Source organism: Castor canadensis, chromosome 1 (genome assembly GCF_047511655.1).
Source record: "Castor canadensis chromosome 1, mCasCan1.hap1v2, whole genome shotgun sequence".
In the NCBI taxonomy this organism is placed as follows: domain Eukaryota; kingdom Metazoa; phylum Chordata; class Mammalia; order Rodentia; family Castoridae; genus Castor; species Castor canadensis.
The window spans coordinates 143270764-143288863 of record NC_133386.1 but is presented as its reverse complement, the minus strand read 5'-3'; the positions used below and the strand labels follow the sequence as shown (position 1 = coordinate 143288863).

Below are 18100 nucleotides of genomic sequence, written 5' to 3'. Positions count from 1 at the left end.
TCCTCAAAGGTGTCTCTGAAGAAAGAGTTATGGTTTTTTTGCAATCTTTGTGATGCTCTATAAGGAATTCATTGTTCAGATTCTAAAGCAAACAGTTTTACTGGTTTAAGGTAGATAATGAAGAAGAAAGGAGACAGGTTGGCCTGGAAATAGAGGATAGCCTGATAATAATCTAAGCTTCTGTCAGAAGCTTCTATCTTCTATCAGATATTTAAGTTGGAGACTGTAGTTGTATCAAATATAGATATGTACTTGTACCCTAAGTATGAAATGCTAAATATTTGAACTATTCCTAAGATAGAACATATGTGGCAGGATGGCATGAAGTAGAAGTAAAAAAAAAAAAACTATTAAAAATTTTGTGTTCTCAGTAAAAGAGAACTGAGCCTAGATGCTACTCATGAACATTGGCTGCTATATTACCAGTAGCAAGACTGATCTTTTTTTATTATGAGGAAAAACAAACAAACAAAAAGCATCCAGCATTCTAAAGAATAAGCTATCTGGAAAGAAACTATATTTTATCTAAAACAGAGCAAAAAGATACTTTCCCTTCACCTCCCAAAATGTCCATGAACACAGGTAATTTTCTCTTGCTTCAAAGCAAAAGCCATTTTCAGTCCAGGTAATTGGACACTGCTTTCATCCCAGAATTTGAAAATGGTATGATAACTGGGGGGCCAAGGTGGCAATTTAGTTTTTCTGTGGGAGATCCAACTTTATATTTTTATTCCATTTTGTCCCATTACCAAAGTACGTAACACAAAGCCATGTGATAGTACTCACTCTTGGTTTCCAGAATAGAAAATTTTTTTGTGTGAAAAGAAGAGTAAAGGGAAGTTACTCTGTTTATGCCATTGTTTCAGCCAAGAATTCTCATTGATACTATTGGATTAATCCTCTTCTATCTTAACTAGAACATTGTTCCATCAAACATTTCCTTTCCCTCCTAATCACTAACTATCTACATCAATGGAAAATTCTTAAACTTTAGACTTTGAATATACTTAGATCTTTCCCATTATAAGCTAATACTTCTTTAATTTTTATTTCTTACATGTGTACATAAAAGCAATGCTAGGAATATTTCTAGATATCTATCCTTAACTCAACTAGCAAAAACAGTTTGTCTTCCTTATTATGCTTGTCTCTTTTCTTCAACAAAACTAGTGATAAAGGCAGAACAGGACCTGCCTGGAACTGAGGGGGGAAAGGAGGGAGAGGGTGGGGGAGGGGGGCAGAGGGGAGAAATGACCCAAACAATACATGCACATGTGAATAAATGAATAAAAAATAAATAAATAATAAAATAAAAGAGTTATCAAAAAAGAGCAAGAAGCACATTTTCATGTAAAGACTTGAATTTTCTTCTCATTTTTATGCATTATATTATATTTTCAATGATTGACATTTATAAATATCTCAGACAGAAACTCCAAATTTAGATTTATTTGTTTTAATTCTTAAAACTTGTTCATTTCCCATGCCCCTCTAATTTCTGAGTAAAATTTTTCACAAGATCTCAAAAAAGAAAATTAGAAAGTCATCTCTAACACTGTGACATGAGATTTAAGACATAGATTCATTCATTTTCTTTTTTTATTGTTTATTCATTTATTCATATGTGTATACATTGCTTGAGCCATCTCTCTCCCCTGCTTCTTCCCTCTCCCCCAACTTCTTTACTTTCAGGCAGAACCTGTCTGCCTTCTTCTTCAACATTTCCTTGATCAACAGAAAGCAGCATGTACATGTTTAGGCAATGTTTACATAATGAATCTTCAAATGCCTTTCTTTACTCAACCACTCCATGTAATTTGAGCTGATTTTGATTTTGAAATGTCTCTTCAACCCATTTCTTCATATCCATTCTGAAGTAAAGAAATGACTCTTGGTATAGAGAAAAGGATCACTGCCTAAGGAGCAGGGAGCATCTGGGTGCAGCTTTAGAGATGGGACAATTCAGAGAACCCTACTGAGTATTCACCCAGATAACAGATCAGGGATCAGACTCCAGACAGGCCCAGAGCACTCTTGTTGTATCATCTTTCTCATGGTGCACTGTCTGTGGCTGAGTTTCCTCAGAGTGAGAAAAGAAAGGATTCACAGCACATCGCTCAAGACCTTATAAGAGGTGGCTCATCTTTGGATAGTGTTCCTGTGACAGATTAGGTTGTTAGCTTGACTAGAGCAGTATGTGTCAGGAAACCCACAAGGGTGAGCAGAAGATAGCCATGCTATTCCATCTCCCAGAAGTAGAAAGGTACTCTTAGGGCCAAACTCTTGGCATTCCCGAAGACTCTAGGGCTCTCTTAAGTTTCTGCCTAGACTAACACAATATTTCTCCTGCCTAAATTTCAAACTGTGTTCCTCTTTTGGGGTGCCCATCAAAGGTCCTGCTTTTTATTTGCAGAGTTATTTTAGTGCACCTCCTCATGTACTCCTCACTCTCTGTCACCAGAACAACATAGTCACCGTCCTCTCCTAAGGAACTAAACCAAAGAAAACACTGTCAAACCTTAACAAACAAGAACAATAGGAAATAACCTTATTAGTGAATGATGAGTACTATTCCTTTAAAGTGAAATCCTCTCTGTGGAAGGAAGAATATATTACCTCTGGGGGAGGGTCAAGAGCTTCATTGACTCTAATCCAATACTTCCTGAGAATGAAAATAATGAATCCTGAAGTCAGGGTCTGTCTTGTTCTGCAGAGTAGAGGGCTGGGCTTTCCTTGGGCCTAGATGGAGTCAGCTAAGCCAAGCTCTCTGTAAAGCTGTCCCTTCTAAATCCTGAAGAGACCATTTCTTTTGATGAACAGAAGCTTTTTAGTTTTATGAGGTCCCATTTATCTATGCTATCTCGTAGTTGCTGTGCTGCTGGGGTTTCGTTGAGAAAGTTCTTACCTATAACTAAAAAGCTTCTGTTCATCAAAAGAAATGGTCTCTGAACTGAAGAGAACACCCACAGACTGGGAGAAAATATTTGCCAACTATACATCAGACAAAGGACTGATAACCAGAATATACAGGGAACTTAAAAAACTAAATTCTCCCAAAACTAATGAACCAATAAAGAAATGGGCAAGTGAACTAAACAGAACTTTCTCAAAAGAAGAAATTCAAATGGCCAGAAAACACATGAAAAAATGCTCACCATCTCTAGCAATAAAGGAAATGCAAATTAAAACCACGCTAAGATTCCACCTCACCCCTGTTAGAATAGCCATCATCAGCAACACCACCAACAACAGGTGTTGGCGAGGATGTGGGGAAAAAGGAACCCTCTTACACTGTTGGTGGGAATGTAGACTAGTACAACCACTCTGGAAAAAAATTTGGAGGCTACTTAAAAAGCTGGACATCGATCTACCATTTGATCCAGCAATACCACTCTTGGGGATATACCCAAAAGACTGTTACTCCAGAGGCACCTGCACATCCATGTTTATTGCGGCACTATTCACACTAGCCAAGTTATGGAAGCAGCCAAGATGCCCCAGCACTGACGAATGGATTAAGAAAATGTGGTATCTATACACAATGGAATTTTATGCAGCCATGAAGAAGAACGAAATGTTATCATTCGCTGGTAAATGGATGGAATTGGAGAACATCATTCTGAGTGAGTTTAGCCTGGCTCAAAAAACCAAAAATCATATGTTCTCCCTCATATGTGGACATTAGATCAAGGGCAAACACAACAAGGGGATTGGACTATGAGCACATGATAAAAGCTTTAGCACACAAGGGAGGGGTGAGGATAGGTAAGACACCTAAAAAACTAGCTAGCATTTGTTGCCCTTAACGCAGAGAAACTAAAGCAGATACCTTAAAGCAACCGAGGCCAATAGGAAAAGGGGAACAGGTACTAGAGAAAAGGTTAGATCAAAAAGAATTAACCTAGAAGGTAACACCCACGCACAGGAAATCAATGTGAGTCAATGCCCTGTATAGCTATCCTTATCTCAACCAGCAAAAACCCTTGTTCCTTCCTATTATTGCTCATACTCTCTCTACAACAAAATTAGAAATAAGGGCAAAATAGTTTCTTCTGGGTGTTGAGGGGGTGGGAGGGAGGGAAGGGGCGGAGTGGGTGGTAAGGGAGGGGGTGGGGGCAGGGGGGAGAAATGAACCAAGCCTTGTATGCACATATGAATAATAAAAGAAAAATGAAAAAAATAAAAAATAAAATAAAATGTATTAAACCAGCAAAAAAAATAAAAAAAAAAATAAATCCTGAAGAAAGGAAGGAAGGAAGATGGAAGAAAGGGAAAAAAAGGAAGGACTTAATTAAATACTTGTGGCTGTTGAGGCTATATACTGTAGTGAGTGAAGACAGACACTCTAGAGTCTGTGACTCATAGTACTGACTGTACTACACTGGATCTCTAATTATGATTAAACTACTCTTCTTCCCCTTATATAATTTTAATTATCTGTGAAAGTAGTACAACAATACTAGTTACTGCTCAGTATTTTTTTAAAGGATGAAATGCGATAAATGAATATAGAGCCTGCAGCAGAGTGCCTGGCACATAACACACGGTCCAATAGATGTTGATGACAATGACGACAATGATGGTGTTTTAAAATCTCGTTGGGACAGGTTCAAGCCCCACTGGAAACTAAAGTTCAACTACATCTAGAACACATACTTTCTATGTCATATATTCAGTCCTTCATTATAAGGTGCTCTGGGGTTTCAACTTGATCATGGTACCTTCCATGGCACTGTCTAGCAATTACTCCACCTCTCCAGTCTCCGAATTCCTCCTCATCTGCTTCCCTAACTATCAGAGTTGGCAGCACTGGCTCTCCCTGCCCCTCAGCCTCCTCTTCCTCCTGGCTATGGGGGCTAACACCACCCTTCTCATCACCATCCGCCTAGAGTCCTCTCTGCACAAGCCCATGTACTACCTGCTCAGCCTCCTGTCCCTGCTGGACGTCGTGCTCTGCCTCACCGTCATCCCTAAGGTTTTGGACATCTTCTGGTTTGACAACAAAGCCATAAGCTTCTCTGCCTGCTTCCTCCAGATGTTCATCATGAACAGTTTCCTGACCATGGAGTCCTGCACCTTCATGGTCATGGCCTATGACCGCTATGTGGCCATCTGCCACCCTCTGCGTTACCCCTCCATCATCACTGATCAATTTGTGACTAGGGCTGCCATCTTTGTTATAGCCAGAAATGCCCTCTTTTCTCTTCCTGTTCCCATCCTTTCTGCCAGACTAAGATACTGTGCAGGGAATATAATCAAGAACTGTATCTGTACTAACCTGTCTGTGTCCAAACTCTCTTGTGACAACATCACATTCAATCGACTGTACCAGTTTGTGGCAGGCTGGACCCTGCTGGGCTCTGACTTTATCCTTATTATTCTCTCCTATTCCTTTATCTTGAGAGTTGTGTTAAGAATCAAGGCTGAAGGTGCTGTGTCCAAGTCCCTAAGCACATGTGGTTCCCACTTCATCCTCATCCTCTTCTTCAGCACAGTCCTATTGGTTCTGGTCATCACTAACCTGGCCAGGGAAAGAATTCCCCCAGATGTCCCCATACTGCTGAACATCTTACACCACCTAATTCCCCCTGCTCTGAACCCCATTGTTTATGGTGTGAGAACCAAGGAGATCAAGCAGGGAATCCAGAACCTGCTGAAAAGCCTGTAAGAAGTAAACTTGGTGAGGCATGGCCTTGTGAACAGAAATGGGAAATGGGAAATAATTTTCATAATGCATAGGAAATTTAAATGCTGCAGGAGTAACTTTGAATTTTTCTTCATTGCTGTTTATGGCATATTCAATCTGGAATCTTGATTATTTTTAATTTTACAGAGTAAAACCTTAGTTTTTATGTGTTTTGGAACTATCTGGAAGTTCTCACTGACCCGTCAAGTCTTAATTACAGGAACTATGAAAGACATTGTTTGTCAAATAAAGAATAAATATGATTCCAATAATTTTAAATGCTTCTCCATTTCCTAAATTGTTTAATACTTATGGATGTGTTAGATTTCTTTATTTTTCCCTGACATAGCCCATTCTGGTTTTGTGCCACAAATGGGTGTCTTGTGGATGTACAAAAATTGACTCTAGAACTTTGATCTCACATGGAATGAATGAGACGTGTGATCTACTGCTTCTTCTATCCAACAGATATTATCAATATTTTTACTTAACACCAATTCTTTAGAGTATAAATTTCCTGTAGTTTTTTCCTTATTTATAATGATGTTTAAAAGTATAAAATGACTCATGTTTGTGTGTACATGCTTGTCTTTAATATCAAGTTAAATTTTCTATCTCATTCTACTTTCAGTTCTGTTGTGTCAATATTCACATCCAGAAATGACTCTGCATAGCCTTCCATAGAATTTAGGCATCTGAGTAAGCGGGTTTGTGGAATAAGGATAAGTGTATTTTACTCTTTGCAATTCTCATCCTGATCATGCCCTAAAATGCTGAAACTAGACATTGATTGATAGTTTTTGGGATTGTTTTACATTAAATAAACAGGCTTCTTTTGAGATAGTAGTGAGAACTTCCTATGTACTATTTCCTAAGAGTCACTTGAGAATGTCTCCCAATAGAGCTGATCTGGAATGACCACAGTAGTAATTCCTCACTTCTACAGTGCTGCTTTCATCAGAATAATAACTTTGATATCTCTCTTTTCTGTCTCATAGCTTCAAAGGCTGATCCTAGCCAAAATATGACTTCTCAAACACTCTTCTTTTACCAATACTTCCAGACTACTCCTAGTTCATTTTTCCAAGATACATCCCTATCTGCTGATTTTTTTAAGCCTACACTCAAGTATCCTCTGAGAAAAACCTAACAGTTGTGTCTGCACTTGACACACTATGCCCATTCTAGAAGTCTCAGTTTAAACACTGCCTGCTCCACAGTGTCCTCTTTTATTCATGCTAATGGAATTAATCAGTTCACCTTGGACCGTGAATGCATGTACAACTCCCTCTGATATTAGATTATAAACTCCTCCAAGGATGGTGAAGAGCTGTACACATGTTTTCAGCTTTAGATATTTTAAGGCTGCTAATAGAGTGCGTTCTATATTTTTGTTGAATTAAAGTGTGTAAAATGTCACAAATTGTTTCTTCCTCTGTAAACTTAGGGAAAGAATTAGGTTGTTTATATAATGTGTTTTCCAAATCACCTTACAAAAAGCCTTATGTACCTCACAGTTACATGCTTGTCTTGGAATGAGACTTTTATGTAAAACCCCTGAATATACCAATTTGGACACTTATAAGATGAATGACTTTTGACTCACTGACCTCAATGTGAGTTCCGGTTTTCTCATATAAGAATGATTAATTGTTTTCTTATTATGTATTTTTCTGGTTGTTGGATGTACTATAACTAAATTATGAGGTTTCTCACTTAGAGTCCCAAACACACTATTAATTTATAAACAGGAAATCACAGAGAACTAAAACTCCAAGTGGGGCTTATTTGGTCACAGGGGACATTCCCTGTGTCCTTTTTATTTATTTATTTTTATATTTTGCAGTTAGAACTCAGGGCCTACACCTTGAGCCACTCCACCAGCTCTTTGTGTGTTAGGTATTTTTGAGATAGGGTCTTGTGGACTATTTGCCTGGGTGGCTTTGAACCATGATCCTCATGATCTCTGCCTCCTGAATAGCTAGGATGACAGGCATAAGCCATCCACGCCTGGCTCCCATGTTCTTTTATAGTTAACTGACACACTCTACTCCTTCCACCTCAGGAAGTTCTCTTTCCTATCCTGCATATTCTATCCTGGGATGGCTGAATATTTGGGACAGCAACCAGAAAATGATCAAATGGAGAGATATGATACAGATGAAATGATCTGCCTCATTGTGACTCATTTTTTCCCTGCAACTCTATACCTATCCTCTGAGAAAATCTGCACAAAGTCCTGAGATTAGAGGCAGAACAGAGGCTTAAAATGCTGTTGACTATTAGAAGAGAGGCAAGGGATTGAATAGTTGTGTTCAAGTTATTTAATGGACACAAGGAGAAGTATCTAATTTTGTCTAGGATTGTGATACTGGGGAACATGTAACACACAGACAAAATAAGACAAAAAGATTTAGGGAAATGAAATAGGGAGGGCATTTTTGGGCTGAGGAGATAACACGTGTAAAGTCACAGGAGTGAGATAAAGTACGGCTAGCTATACAGAGTGGGGCTGAAATACTGTACAGAAACAATGAAAATTGTCTATAGAGTTAATTATCAACCACAAGCCATCCATGGGAATGAGAAGGATGTTTAAAGGAGCAATAACATGACCAAATTGATGTCATTCAAATTATTCTGTAAGAAGTGCCGTGGAGGTATTTGAGGGGTTGGACTAGAGGCAGATCAGATGTTAAAAGATTCACACATCAAAGAATGTATCTATGTCTGCTTTATTTCATTCAGACAGGGCCCCTTTTCTCACACCAGCCCTGGTGCTCTTTAAAACATGTTTCTTTTATCCTTTCTTTTGGATAATTGAGTATTATTAATCTCATTTTATTTCCTGTTTTGATTTTTATGACTTTTTGGTTTTTAAAATTTTGTTTATTGCTTTGGAGTTTATAGCTTACATCATTAAATGATAAAGTGTTAACATTCAAGTGATATACTGTGTCCTACGTGGTATAACAGCCTTACACTAGAATACTTACAGGTTTGTTATGTAGTTACGATTTCTGGAATGGTTTTGTCTTTTGTGTGTTACAGTTTACCATTTGGTATCATTTGGTGAAAAAATATATGTATATTGCAATTCAAGGTTCCTGGTGATGAATGTGTTCAGATTTTTAGTATAGCTGCAGAAGACTTCTTTCTCCTTAATTAAAAAAATATATTTAGTATTGAATTCTGTTTTGACAGCATTTTTAGTATTTTAATGATATTGCCCCATATATCCACACTTAATTTTTTTTTCTGATAAGAACTCTGTTATTCTTAACTTTTTGACTTTGTAACAAATTTGTCCTTCTCTCTGAGCTGCTTTGAACCTTTTCTCCTCATGATTGGTTTTGAGCAGTTTGGTTCTAATCTACCTTGTAGTTTTCTTCAGGTTTCTTGTGCTGGGGGTTTATTGAGTTTCTTTTAAGGTCTTTCTGATTTCAATTATTATTTTCCTTCTGCTGCTCTGAAAAGATGGAATATTTAATCATTTATTTTTATTTATTTCTTACCATTCATATATAACATTTATTGAACATAACACTAAATATGTTAAATATTATATATAATATACATATATGGGTATATATTTTTGATATATATTTTGATATATATATTTTTGATATATATTTTGATATATATTTTGATATATATTCTGGGTACTCCATTCTCCTATAGAATTGCTTATGTGATATATTATTATCAAAAGTTTATAGCTTTACATTTGGATTTATTCCTTTGGCCTACAGATTATCTAGCTTTTTATTCTTTAATTTTTGTGAAGTATAGATTTTTCTAGCTACATTTATATTATTGCTTTATAATAATTCTGTTGCTGTCAAATAACATATTATGAATTATTTTAATAGTTTGAAACTTGTTGAGACATTTTATATTTCAATATTTAGTCATTTTTGGTAAATTTTTTAAAAAGCAAATGAAGATTTTACTTTTTATTTTTGATACATTTTTACTGGGTTTCATTATGCATTTTCATACATGTACGTAATCCACTTTAATCATGTTTACCCCTCCTATTTCCCTCTCTTCTCCATCCTCCCATCCTGTTTATCTGCTTCCTTTTCCCAAATAGACCCATTTCTGCTTTCATGTATTTTTTTTTTAATTTTGATTCTGCATGTGAGAGAAAACCTGAGTCTGGCTTATTTTGTTTAACATAATGATTTCTAGTTCCACCCATTTTCTTGCAAGTGCCATAATTTCATTCTTCTTTATGGCAGAGTAATACTCCCTTGTGTATACATACCACAGTTTCTTATTCATGCATCCATGGCATGCAGGCTGATTCCATAACTTGACTACCATGAATAGTGTTGCAATGAAATGGGTGTCAAGTATCTCTATTTTATACTGACTTAACATTCTTTCTGGTATATACCCAGGAGTAATATAGCTGAGTAATATGGAAGTTTTATTTTTAGATTTTGAGGGATCTCCATGCAGATTTCTCCATGCTAATTTACATTCCCACCAGCAGTATACAAGGGTTCCTTTTTCTCTGCATCCTCATCAGCAATTGTTGTTTGCTTTCTTGATATTAGCTGCCTAATTGGAGTGAGATGGAATCTCATGGTAGTGTTTTAAATTTTTAACTAACTAACTAACTAAATACTTAATGTTTTAGGGATCAAACCTATGGCCTTGTTCATATTGGGTAAGCACTCTCCCATTGAGGCACAACTCCAGACCTAAAGGTAGTTTTGATTTGAATTCCCAAAGCAGCTAAGGATGTTGAACATTTCTTTGTGTATTTGTTGGTCATTTGTACTTCTTTTGAAATCACTCTGTTCAGGGATAAGGGCATGGCTCAAGTGATAGAGTGCCTGCATAGTGGTCGTGAGGCCCTGCGTTCAAACCCCAGAACCACCACCAAAACCAAAAGAAAATAAAAGAAAACTGTATGTTAAGTTTATTTGCTCATTTATTGATTAGATTATTTGGATGTTTTGGTGTTAAATTATTTGAGATCTCTATATACTTTGCATATTCATCTCTTGTCAGAGAATAGCTGACTAACATTGTTCTCCCATTTTATAGGCTGTCTCTTTACTCTGATAATTGTTTCCTTTACTGTGCAAAAGCTTATTAATCAGATGCAATCCCATTTGAAAATTCTTGCTGTTATTTCCTGAGCTATTGGAGTCTTATTCAGAAGCTATGTTGGTAAATGGCTTATAATATACTTGAAACAGTTAATTCTGTTGTTATTGGGTATTGATGTTCTGTACATGTCAATTGGGTTAGGTTTGCTAATTATGTGTTCTGATCTTTTATGTCTGTGTGAATTTTCTTTTTCACAGCTTGTTCTATCATCATTCCATGGAGTTGTGTTGAAGTCCCTCACCATGATGTGGGACTTAGCTCACTTGTTTCTGTCAATTTTGCTTTATTTTAATGGAAGTTGTTATTTCAGTAGAAGTTGTCACCTAATTCACCATCATGACCACTTTATCATTATAAAATATCCATGTTTATCTGTAGCTTAATGTTTGCATTAATCAGATTAGTATCACCACCTGAATTCTCCTGGTTAAAGTTTTCATGATTTATTTCTTCCTATTCTTTTGTTTTTAATCACTCTAGATACTTGTATTTAAAGTGTGTCTTTTGTAAGCAACAGGAAGATCTTCAATCTGATGGTCTTAGCCTTTTACTTGGAATGCATGATAAATTTACTAAAATGCAATTACTGTATTGTCTTACAGTTACCACCTTGTTTTTATATCTATCTCATTGCATTCCTTTTTTACACTTGTCTTATTTTGGATCATTCAGTTTCTAATGCATTTGTCTACTCTTCTTTTGGTGATAACCTTAGAAATAACAGCATATATCTTTGATTTTTAACAATCTAATTAAATACTGGCAACTTAAATAAATGCTCAGGATTTTGTAAAATTGTTTTCTTTTAGTTAACATATTTTTCTCTGTGTGAAGATGTTTCTAAAACATAGTAAAAATTGATACAATAAAATATTTTATTTTATTATCGTGTAATTGTACTGGGGGTACATTGTGACATTTGCAAAAGTTCTTACAATATATCATAGTTAATTCACCCCTCCATCATTCTCCTTTATTCCTTCCCCATTCTTGGAATAGTTTCAACAGGGTATTATGTACTCATGTATGTAAATAGAAAAAGAAAATATAAAATGCTTACTTTTTAAATAGTTTTTAACATGAAACTGGAAAAATAAAATATTTTATAAAACTTACTTTAATTTTAACACAATGATCTCCAGTTCTATTGATTTTCCTGCAAATGACTTAATTTCATTTTTTATTGTTTAATAAGACTTCATTATGAATATATATCACTTTCTTATTAATTCATCCATTTATTGGTGCCTAGGTTGATTCTATGACTTGAGTATTGTGTATGGGGCCACAATAAACATAACTATGCAGGTATCTCTATTGTATATTGACTTTGATCCCTTTGGGTATATATCCAGCAGTGGTATAGCTGGATCATAGGGTAGTGCTATTTTTAGTTCTTTGACAAACCTCTATATTGGCTGGACTAATTTACATTTTTACCAACAGTGTATAAGGGTTTTTTTTTTCCTCTTGTGTTCTCTCCAGCATTTATTGCTTTTCCTTTCTACTTCCTTCCTTCCTTCCTTCCTTCCTTCCTTCCTTCCTTCCTTCCTTCCTTCCTTCCTTTCTTCCTCCTTCCCTTCCCCACTCCCTTCCTTCTTTCCTCCCTTCCACACTTCCTTCCTCCCTTTCTCCCTTCTTCCCTTCCTCCCTTCCTTCCTTCATCCTTCCTTCCTTCCTTCCTTCCTTCTTCTCCCTCTCCCTCTCTACTTTCCTCCCTCCCTCCCTCCCTCCCTTTCTTCTTTTTTTGTAATACTGAAGATTGAACTCAGGGCCTTGTATTTTTTAGGCAGTTGCTCTACAATTTGAATCCCCCCCACCCCACCTCAGTCTTTTTTATTTTATTTTGATTTTCAGATAGGGTCTTGCACTAACTTTGCCCAGGCTGTCCTCAAACCATGATCTTCCTGTCTCTGCTTCCCCCAGTAACTGGGACTACAGACATGTACTGCTGCATCAGTTGCTTTTTGTTTTCTTGTGACTGAGGTGAGATAGAATCTCAGTGTAGTTTTTATTTGCATTTCACTGATGGCTAAAGATGCTGAACATTATTATTTATGTATTTACTTGTCATTTGTATTTCCTTGATTGAAAAGTGTTCAGTTCATTTGCCCATTTATTGGTTAGATTGTACTTTTTTGGTGCTTAATTTTTTGAGTTTTCCATATATCCTGAATATTAATCTCTGGTCAGGGAATAGTTGGCAAAGATTTTCTCCAATTTTGTAGACTGTTTCTTCATTCTGGTAATTGTTTTCTTTGCTGTGCAAAAGGTTATTAATTTGATGCAATGCCATTTGTCAATTCTTATTATTGTTTTCTGAACTATTGCAGTCTTATTCAGAAAGTCATCATCAAAGCTTTTTCCCTATGTTTTCCTGAAGTAGTTTAAAGTTTTAGGTCTTACATTAAGGTATTCAATCCATTATGAATTGGTTTCTCCACAAGGTGAGAGGTAGGAATCTAGTTTCGATCTTCAATATGTGGATATCCACTGAACTTCAGAACACGTAATACCTACCAAAATTGAGTCAGAAAGGCATAATTGTCTTAAAATGTACATTCTCCATGTCCCTGAGTGATATTCCTTTCCCTTGTAAATAACACACTTCAGTTTATGTAATTCTCAATCACCTTCAGAGAGATTATACTGTGATTACTACTCTCACTTCACCTGAATATAAATGTAGAACTTTACTTTTTCATTGGAAATGTCTGCACCTCTGCAGGAAGGAAGGGGCCCAGGGGAACAGGATTCCCAAACTAATTCTTTGTCTGTCCAGCCACAGGAGAATGGCTGTTACACAAAGTGCATTTTCATAAAGGCACCAGGTGTCAAAGCCACAAGCATTAACAAGCATTAAGGCCAGTGATTTGCTGAGGAGCCCCACACCACCTGAATCCCACCAAAGGGTCAAAACTGCTGTTTGGAGAAAACTTTCTCTGTAAGTATTTTTGGGACTGTAGATGAGAAAACCAAGCATGAGTGACATTTCAAATTTGTCTTTCTGAAGTTATTATTTATTTCAAGTGATGCTATTACATGCTCTAGATGTTGGTATGTAAAAACCCCAAGAATCACTTATGTCAGAATTTGAGCACACTAAGGTGTGGCTAGTGTCAGCAAGCTCTGCTCCATCTCTGCCAAGGAGATTGGTGGGAAGGAGAATTCTTTCTTTGCTTAGTATAGGCATGATGTATGTGTCTATATTTGGGCCAACTACCATAAAGAAAAAGGAAAGATACCTCATCCTTTACCTTAATTTGGTTTGATCCTTCTAGGCAAGGTGGCTAAGAAGCATAGATATAGGCATACAAGTTAAGACTATGAAAATGAAATCTATGTAATTCCCAGTCAACAGAAGGATGAGAGCTTTCAAATGGGAAGGTCAAAGATTGGACAGCACTGTGCTTAAATAATTGGAGATAATGGGAGAAGTAGCCAATTTATCTGAGGCCGAGGAGAGTTCTGTCTAGACCTGCCTGAACTGAGATTGCAGCCTCAGATTGAGATTAATCTAGCCAGGGATTAGGTCACTTACCATGATCAGATATAATCAATTCTGTAACTCTCAGTCTTGAAGTTCTTTTTTGTCCTCTTTTTGTGGTACTGGGGTTTGAGTACTCAGGCTTACCGGGGTAAGTGCTCAGGCTTACTAGACCAATGCTTTACCACTTGAGCCACCCTTCTCAGCCCATTTTTTTTCTTTAGTTATTTTTCAGGTAGGATCTCACATTTTTGCTGGGGTGATCTTGGACTGTGATCCTCCTACCTATGCCTCCCACATAGCTTGGATTTTAGGGGTATGCCACCATACTCAGATTGTGGATTGAGATGGGGGTCTGAATAACATTTTGTCTAGGCTGGTTTTGAACCCACAATTCTCCCAATCTCTGCCTCTGGCATAGCTGGATTATAGGCAAGCACTACCATGCTAGATCATCCCTATTTCTTGAAATTTTGTCCTGGGAAAGCAACATCAGCATCACCTGGATATTTGTTAGAAAGTTCCCAGACCCACAGAACTGGGTTGTGTTTTAACAGGCTCTTGGGTAATTCCGATGCACACACATTTGAGAACCACTGGTCTAAGTGAAAGGAAAATCCTAATGAGAATTCTATAATACATATCAATAAATAAACATCTCCAAACCTTGATTGGGAGAATTTCTGCATCCCGTATCCTAGATGCTCCCAACAATGCACTCCAAAATGCAACTACAAGAGAAAAGTTTTCCCCTGCTTCAAAGGAGAATGCATGAAACCTGACAACTTTCTCACCAGCATGTTCCTGCATGATTAAGAACATTATCACAGAAAAATGGTGCTTTGGTCTGTGTAGCATTGGGACCTGGGGCATGTTTAGGGATTCCTTTAGTTATTTCTTATCTTAGGAACCTCATTTTCTAATTTTTCCAGAAAACTCAGTGGTTATTTTCAGTACTTACTTAACATACAAAAAAAAAAAAAAAGCTATTGCACAGGTGCCTTTGGTATTTATTTTTCTCACTATTAAGTTATTTTGTGTTTTTTTCTCACCATGAAGTGATTTTTTGCCCTTCTGCTTTGTTCAGACTTTTAGAACAAGTCTGTTAAGTGTTAAGCAACAGGGCCAGTGGTTTATAGTAGAGCAAAATAAAGAAATTATAGAGAGTAACTGTCAAGGGCATTATCGCACTTTCAATTATCACTCTTACATGTCTAAAGTGTACTTACCAAATGCCTATTATATCACCAGGTGCTTAGTGTATTTCTCTGTGCTATAATAAAACAAAAAATTCTGTTTGCAAACTTGAAAAACAAACAGGAAACATTGATGAGCATAGGTAAGTCTTATTAATTCTTTACAAGCAATATGCTTGGGGTATTTGAAGATCATATGGGAGCAATGGAAAGAAAAGACATTTGAGATGAAAAACAATATAAAAATTCCAAAAAGTGTACCTCTCAGTATAGATAAGAATGGGGCAAGTGGAAGTTAATTATTTGAGGCCAAAGAGTGGATTCTAAGAGAGGAGATGATACATGTGAAACCCAGTAGTGTTTTACACAAGCAAATCTTGTCTTATAGATATAGCTGCATGTAAGTTTGTGTTGGTGAACTATGGAATTTGTCTGGGATTGGAACATACCCATGTGGAGGGAGGTCTATGTCCATAAAGTGATGAGTACTAAGGAGATTGTTTTGTGGTACTGGGGTTGGAAATCAGGGCCTCATGCTTGCTAGGCAGGCGCTCTACCACTTGAGCCACTACTCCAGCCCAAGGACATTGTTTAACAGGTAATGATGTCCAATTTAAAATTTGGATGGACTGTTACTCAATAGCATGGTAGATAAACTTGGCAGCCTACAGTGGAGGCAGACAGATCAATTAGGAGGTTATTAATGAAACAGTCAAGTACCTGAATTCTTGCCTCTTTCCTTCCAGCAGACTCACCTGCCAATCATGGTGTTAGCTCCCAACAACACAGAGACCCAGGTGACTGAATTCATAATGATGTGCTTTCCAGGAATGCAGGACACACAACACTGGCTATTGATTGTCCTGGCTCCTCTCCTTGTTTTGGCTTTTGGGGCCAACTTTGTGTTATTATTCACCATCTGGCAGGAGGCATCTTTGCATGAACCCATGTACTACCTGCTTGCCATCCTTTCTGTGCTGGATGTCATCCTTTGCCTCACACTCATCCCTAAGGTCAGACCCTCCCTGGACTCTCCTCCAGGCACTTAGTCATATTTCTTTAAACAGTACTTTATTTTTCTTCTACAAATCCTCATATTCCTGAAGGAAAGTGCTCTGTGAGTCACCCATACCATCACAAAAGGTCCCTCACACCCTAATATGTTCCCTTCATTTTCTTAGGTGGTTTTTTTGAAGACAGGATTTCACTATGTATTCCAGGCTGGCCTTAAACTTATATGACTGGCCTGGAACTCATGATCCTCCTGCCTCAGTCTTCTGAGTAGTAGTATTATATCAGTGAACCACCACACCTGGACCCTCTTAATGCCCGTGTAATTCCAAGTTTCCATTGTTTCCCCGCTATTTTAATATCTTTATTAGTAATATTTCAAGTTCCAAATTTCTCCTTACTTCTAGGGAACTTCTCCATGAGTCTGAATTACCCCTCTGCTCCACCACAGAGCTCTATAATATACTTTCTAAAATGTATGTATGTTTATGTCAATATTGAGATAGGAAGTAGGAGTGGAAAAGTTTCTTATGTGTATGAAGGGGTTGGAGAGTATTATATAAGTATTAAACTTAATGTGTTTGATGTTCCTGTTGGGTAGATGTGCCCCCTGGAGCTTGGATAAAAACCATGGAGCTCACCAGAGAACAGAAATACAAACAAACATTTTCTAAACTAAAGGTTGGTGTCTAACTTTAGGAAAAGAGTATAAATTAGACTCTGGAGATTGAGATGGACATAGAAGATGGACAATGAAATGAGGATACCGTCCCAGGTAGCATTATGGGGCTGTGGATGGGGGATTGGAGCTTTTAGCCATCAGAGGGTTTTCCTAAGGTTAGATACTCTAGGATGATACTAGATATACAGGGTTTTTGAAGACAATGATTCTGGCAGGTGCTGTTCATCTTCTGGTTCAATATGAAGCCCATCAGCTTTGTGGGCTGCTTCCTGCAGATGTTCATCATGAATACCTTCCTTCCCATGGAATCCTCCACCTTTCTGGTCATGGCCTATGATCGCTATGTGGCCATCTGCCACCCACTGCGCTACCCATTCATCATCACAGAACAGTTTGTCATTAATGTAGCCATCTTCATTGTCTTCCACAATCTTCTAGCCACACTGCCCACTCCAGTCCTGGCTGCTAGACTCAACTACTGTGCCAGCAACATGACAGAGAATTGTATATGTGCCAATATTTCTGTAGCAAAGCTCTCCTGTGGGGATATTCACCTAAATAAGCTCTGTCAATTTGTGAGTGTTTGATGCCTATTAGGTTCTGACCTGGTTCTCATCCTTCTGTCTTACTGCTTCATCTTGAGGGCTGTTATACGTCAGCAGTCAGGGGGTACAGTCACCAAGGCTTTGAGTACCTGTGGTTCACATGTCATCCTGATACTTTTCTTCTATACAATCCTATTAGTCTTCATCTTCACAAACAAGGCAGGAAAGAAGATACCCTCAGAGGTACCTATCCTTCTCAATGTCCTGCATCATCTCATCCCACCAGCCCTCAACCCCATTGTTTATGGAGTACGAACCCAGGAGATCAAGCAGGGGATTATGAAACTAATCAAGCACCTTGGCTGA

At 37.4% G+C, this 18100-nt stretch overlaps 1 protein-coding gene and 1 pseudogene across 1 annotated transcript; both read left to right on the top strand.

Moving 5' to 3' along the window:
* Positions 1–4714: 4714 nt before the first annotated feature.
* On the top strand, positions 4715–5668 carry LOC109679635 (olfactory receptor 56A4). The gene has a single exon (XM_020154780.1). The coding sequence runs from the start codon at positions 4715–4717 to the stop codon at positions 5666–5668; it is 954 nt and encodes a 317-aa protein (XP_020010369.1).
* Positions 5669–16260: 10592 nt separating this feature from the next.
* Positions 16261–18100, top strand: LOC141425682 (olfactory receptor 56A4-like; annotated as a pseudogene).

Bases quoted from the DNA above. Each gene is read 5' to 3' on its own strand.
- LOC109679635 (XM_020154780.1), top strand. From the start codon at position 4,715: ATGGTACCTTCCATGGCACTGTCTAGCAATTACTCCACCTCTCCAGTC.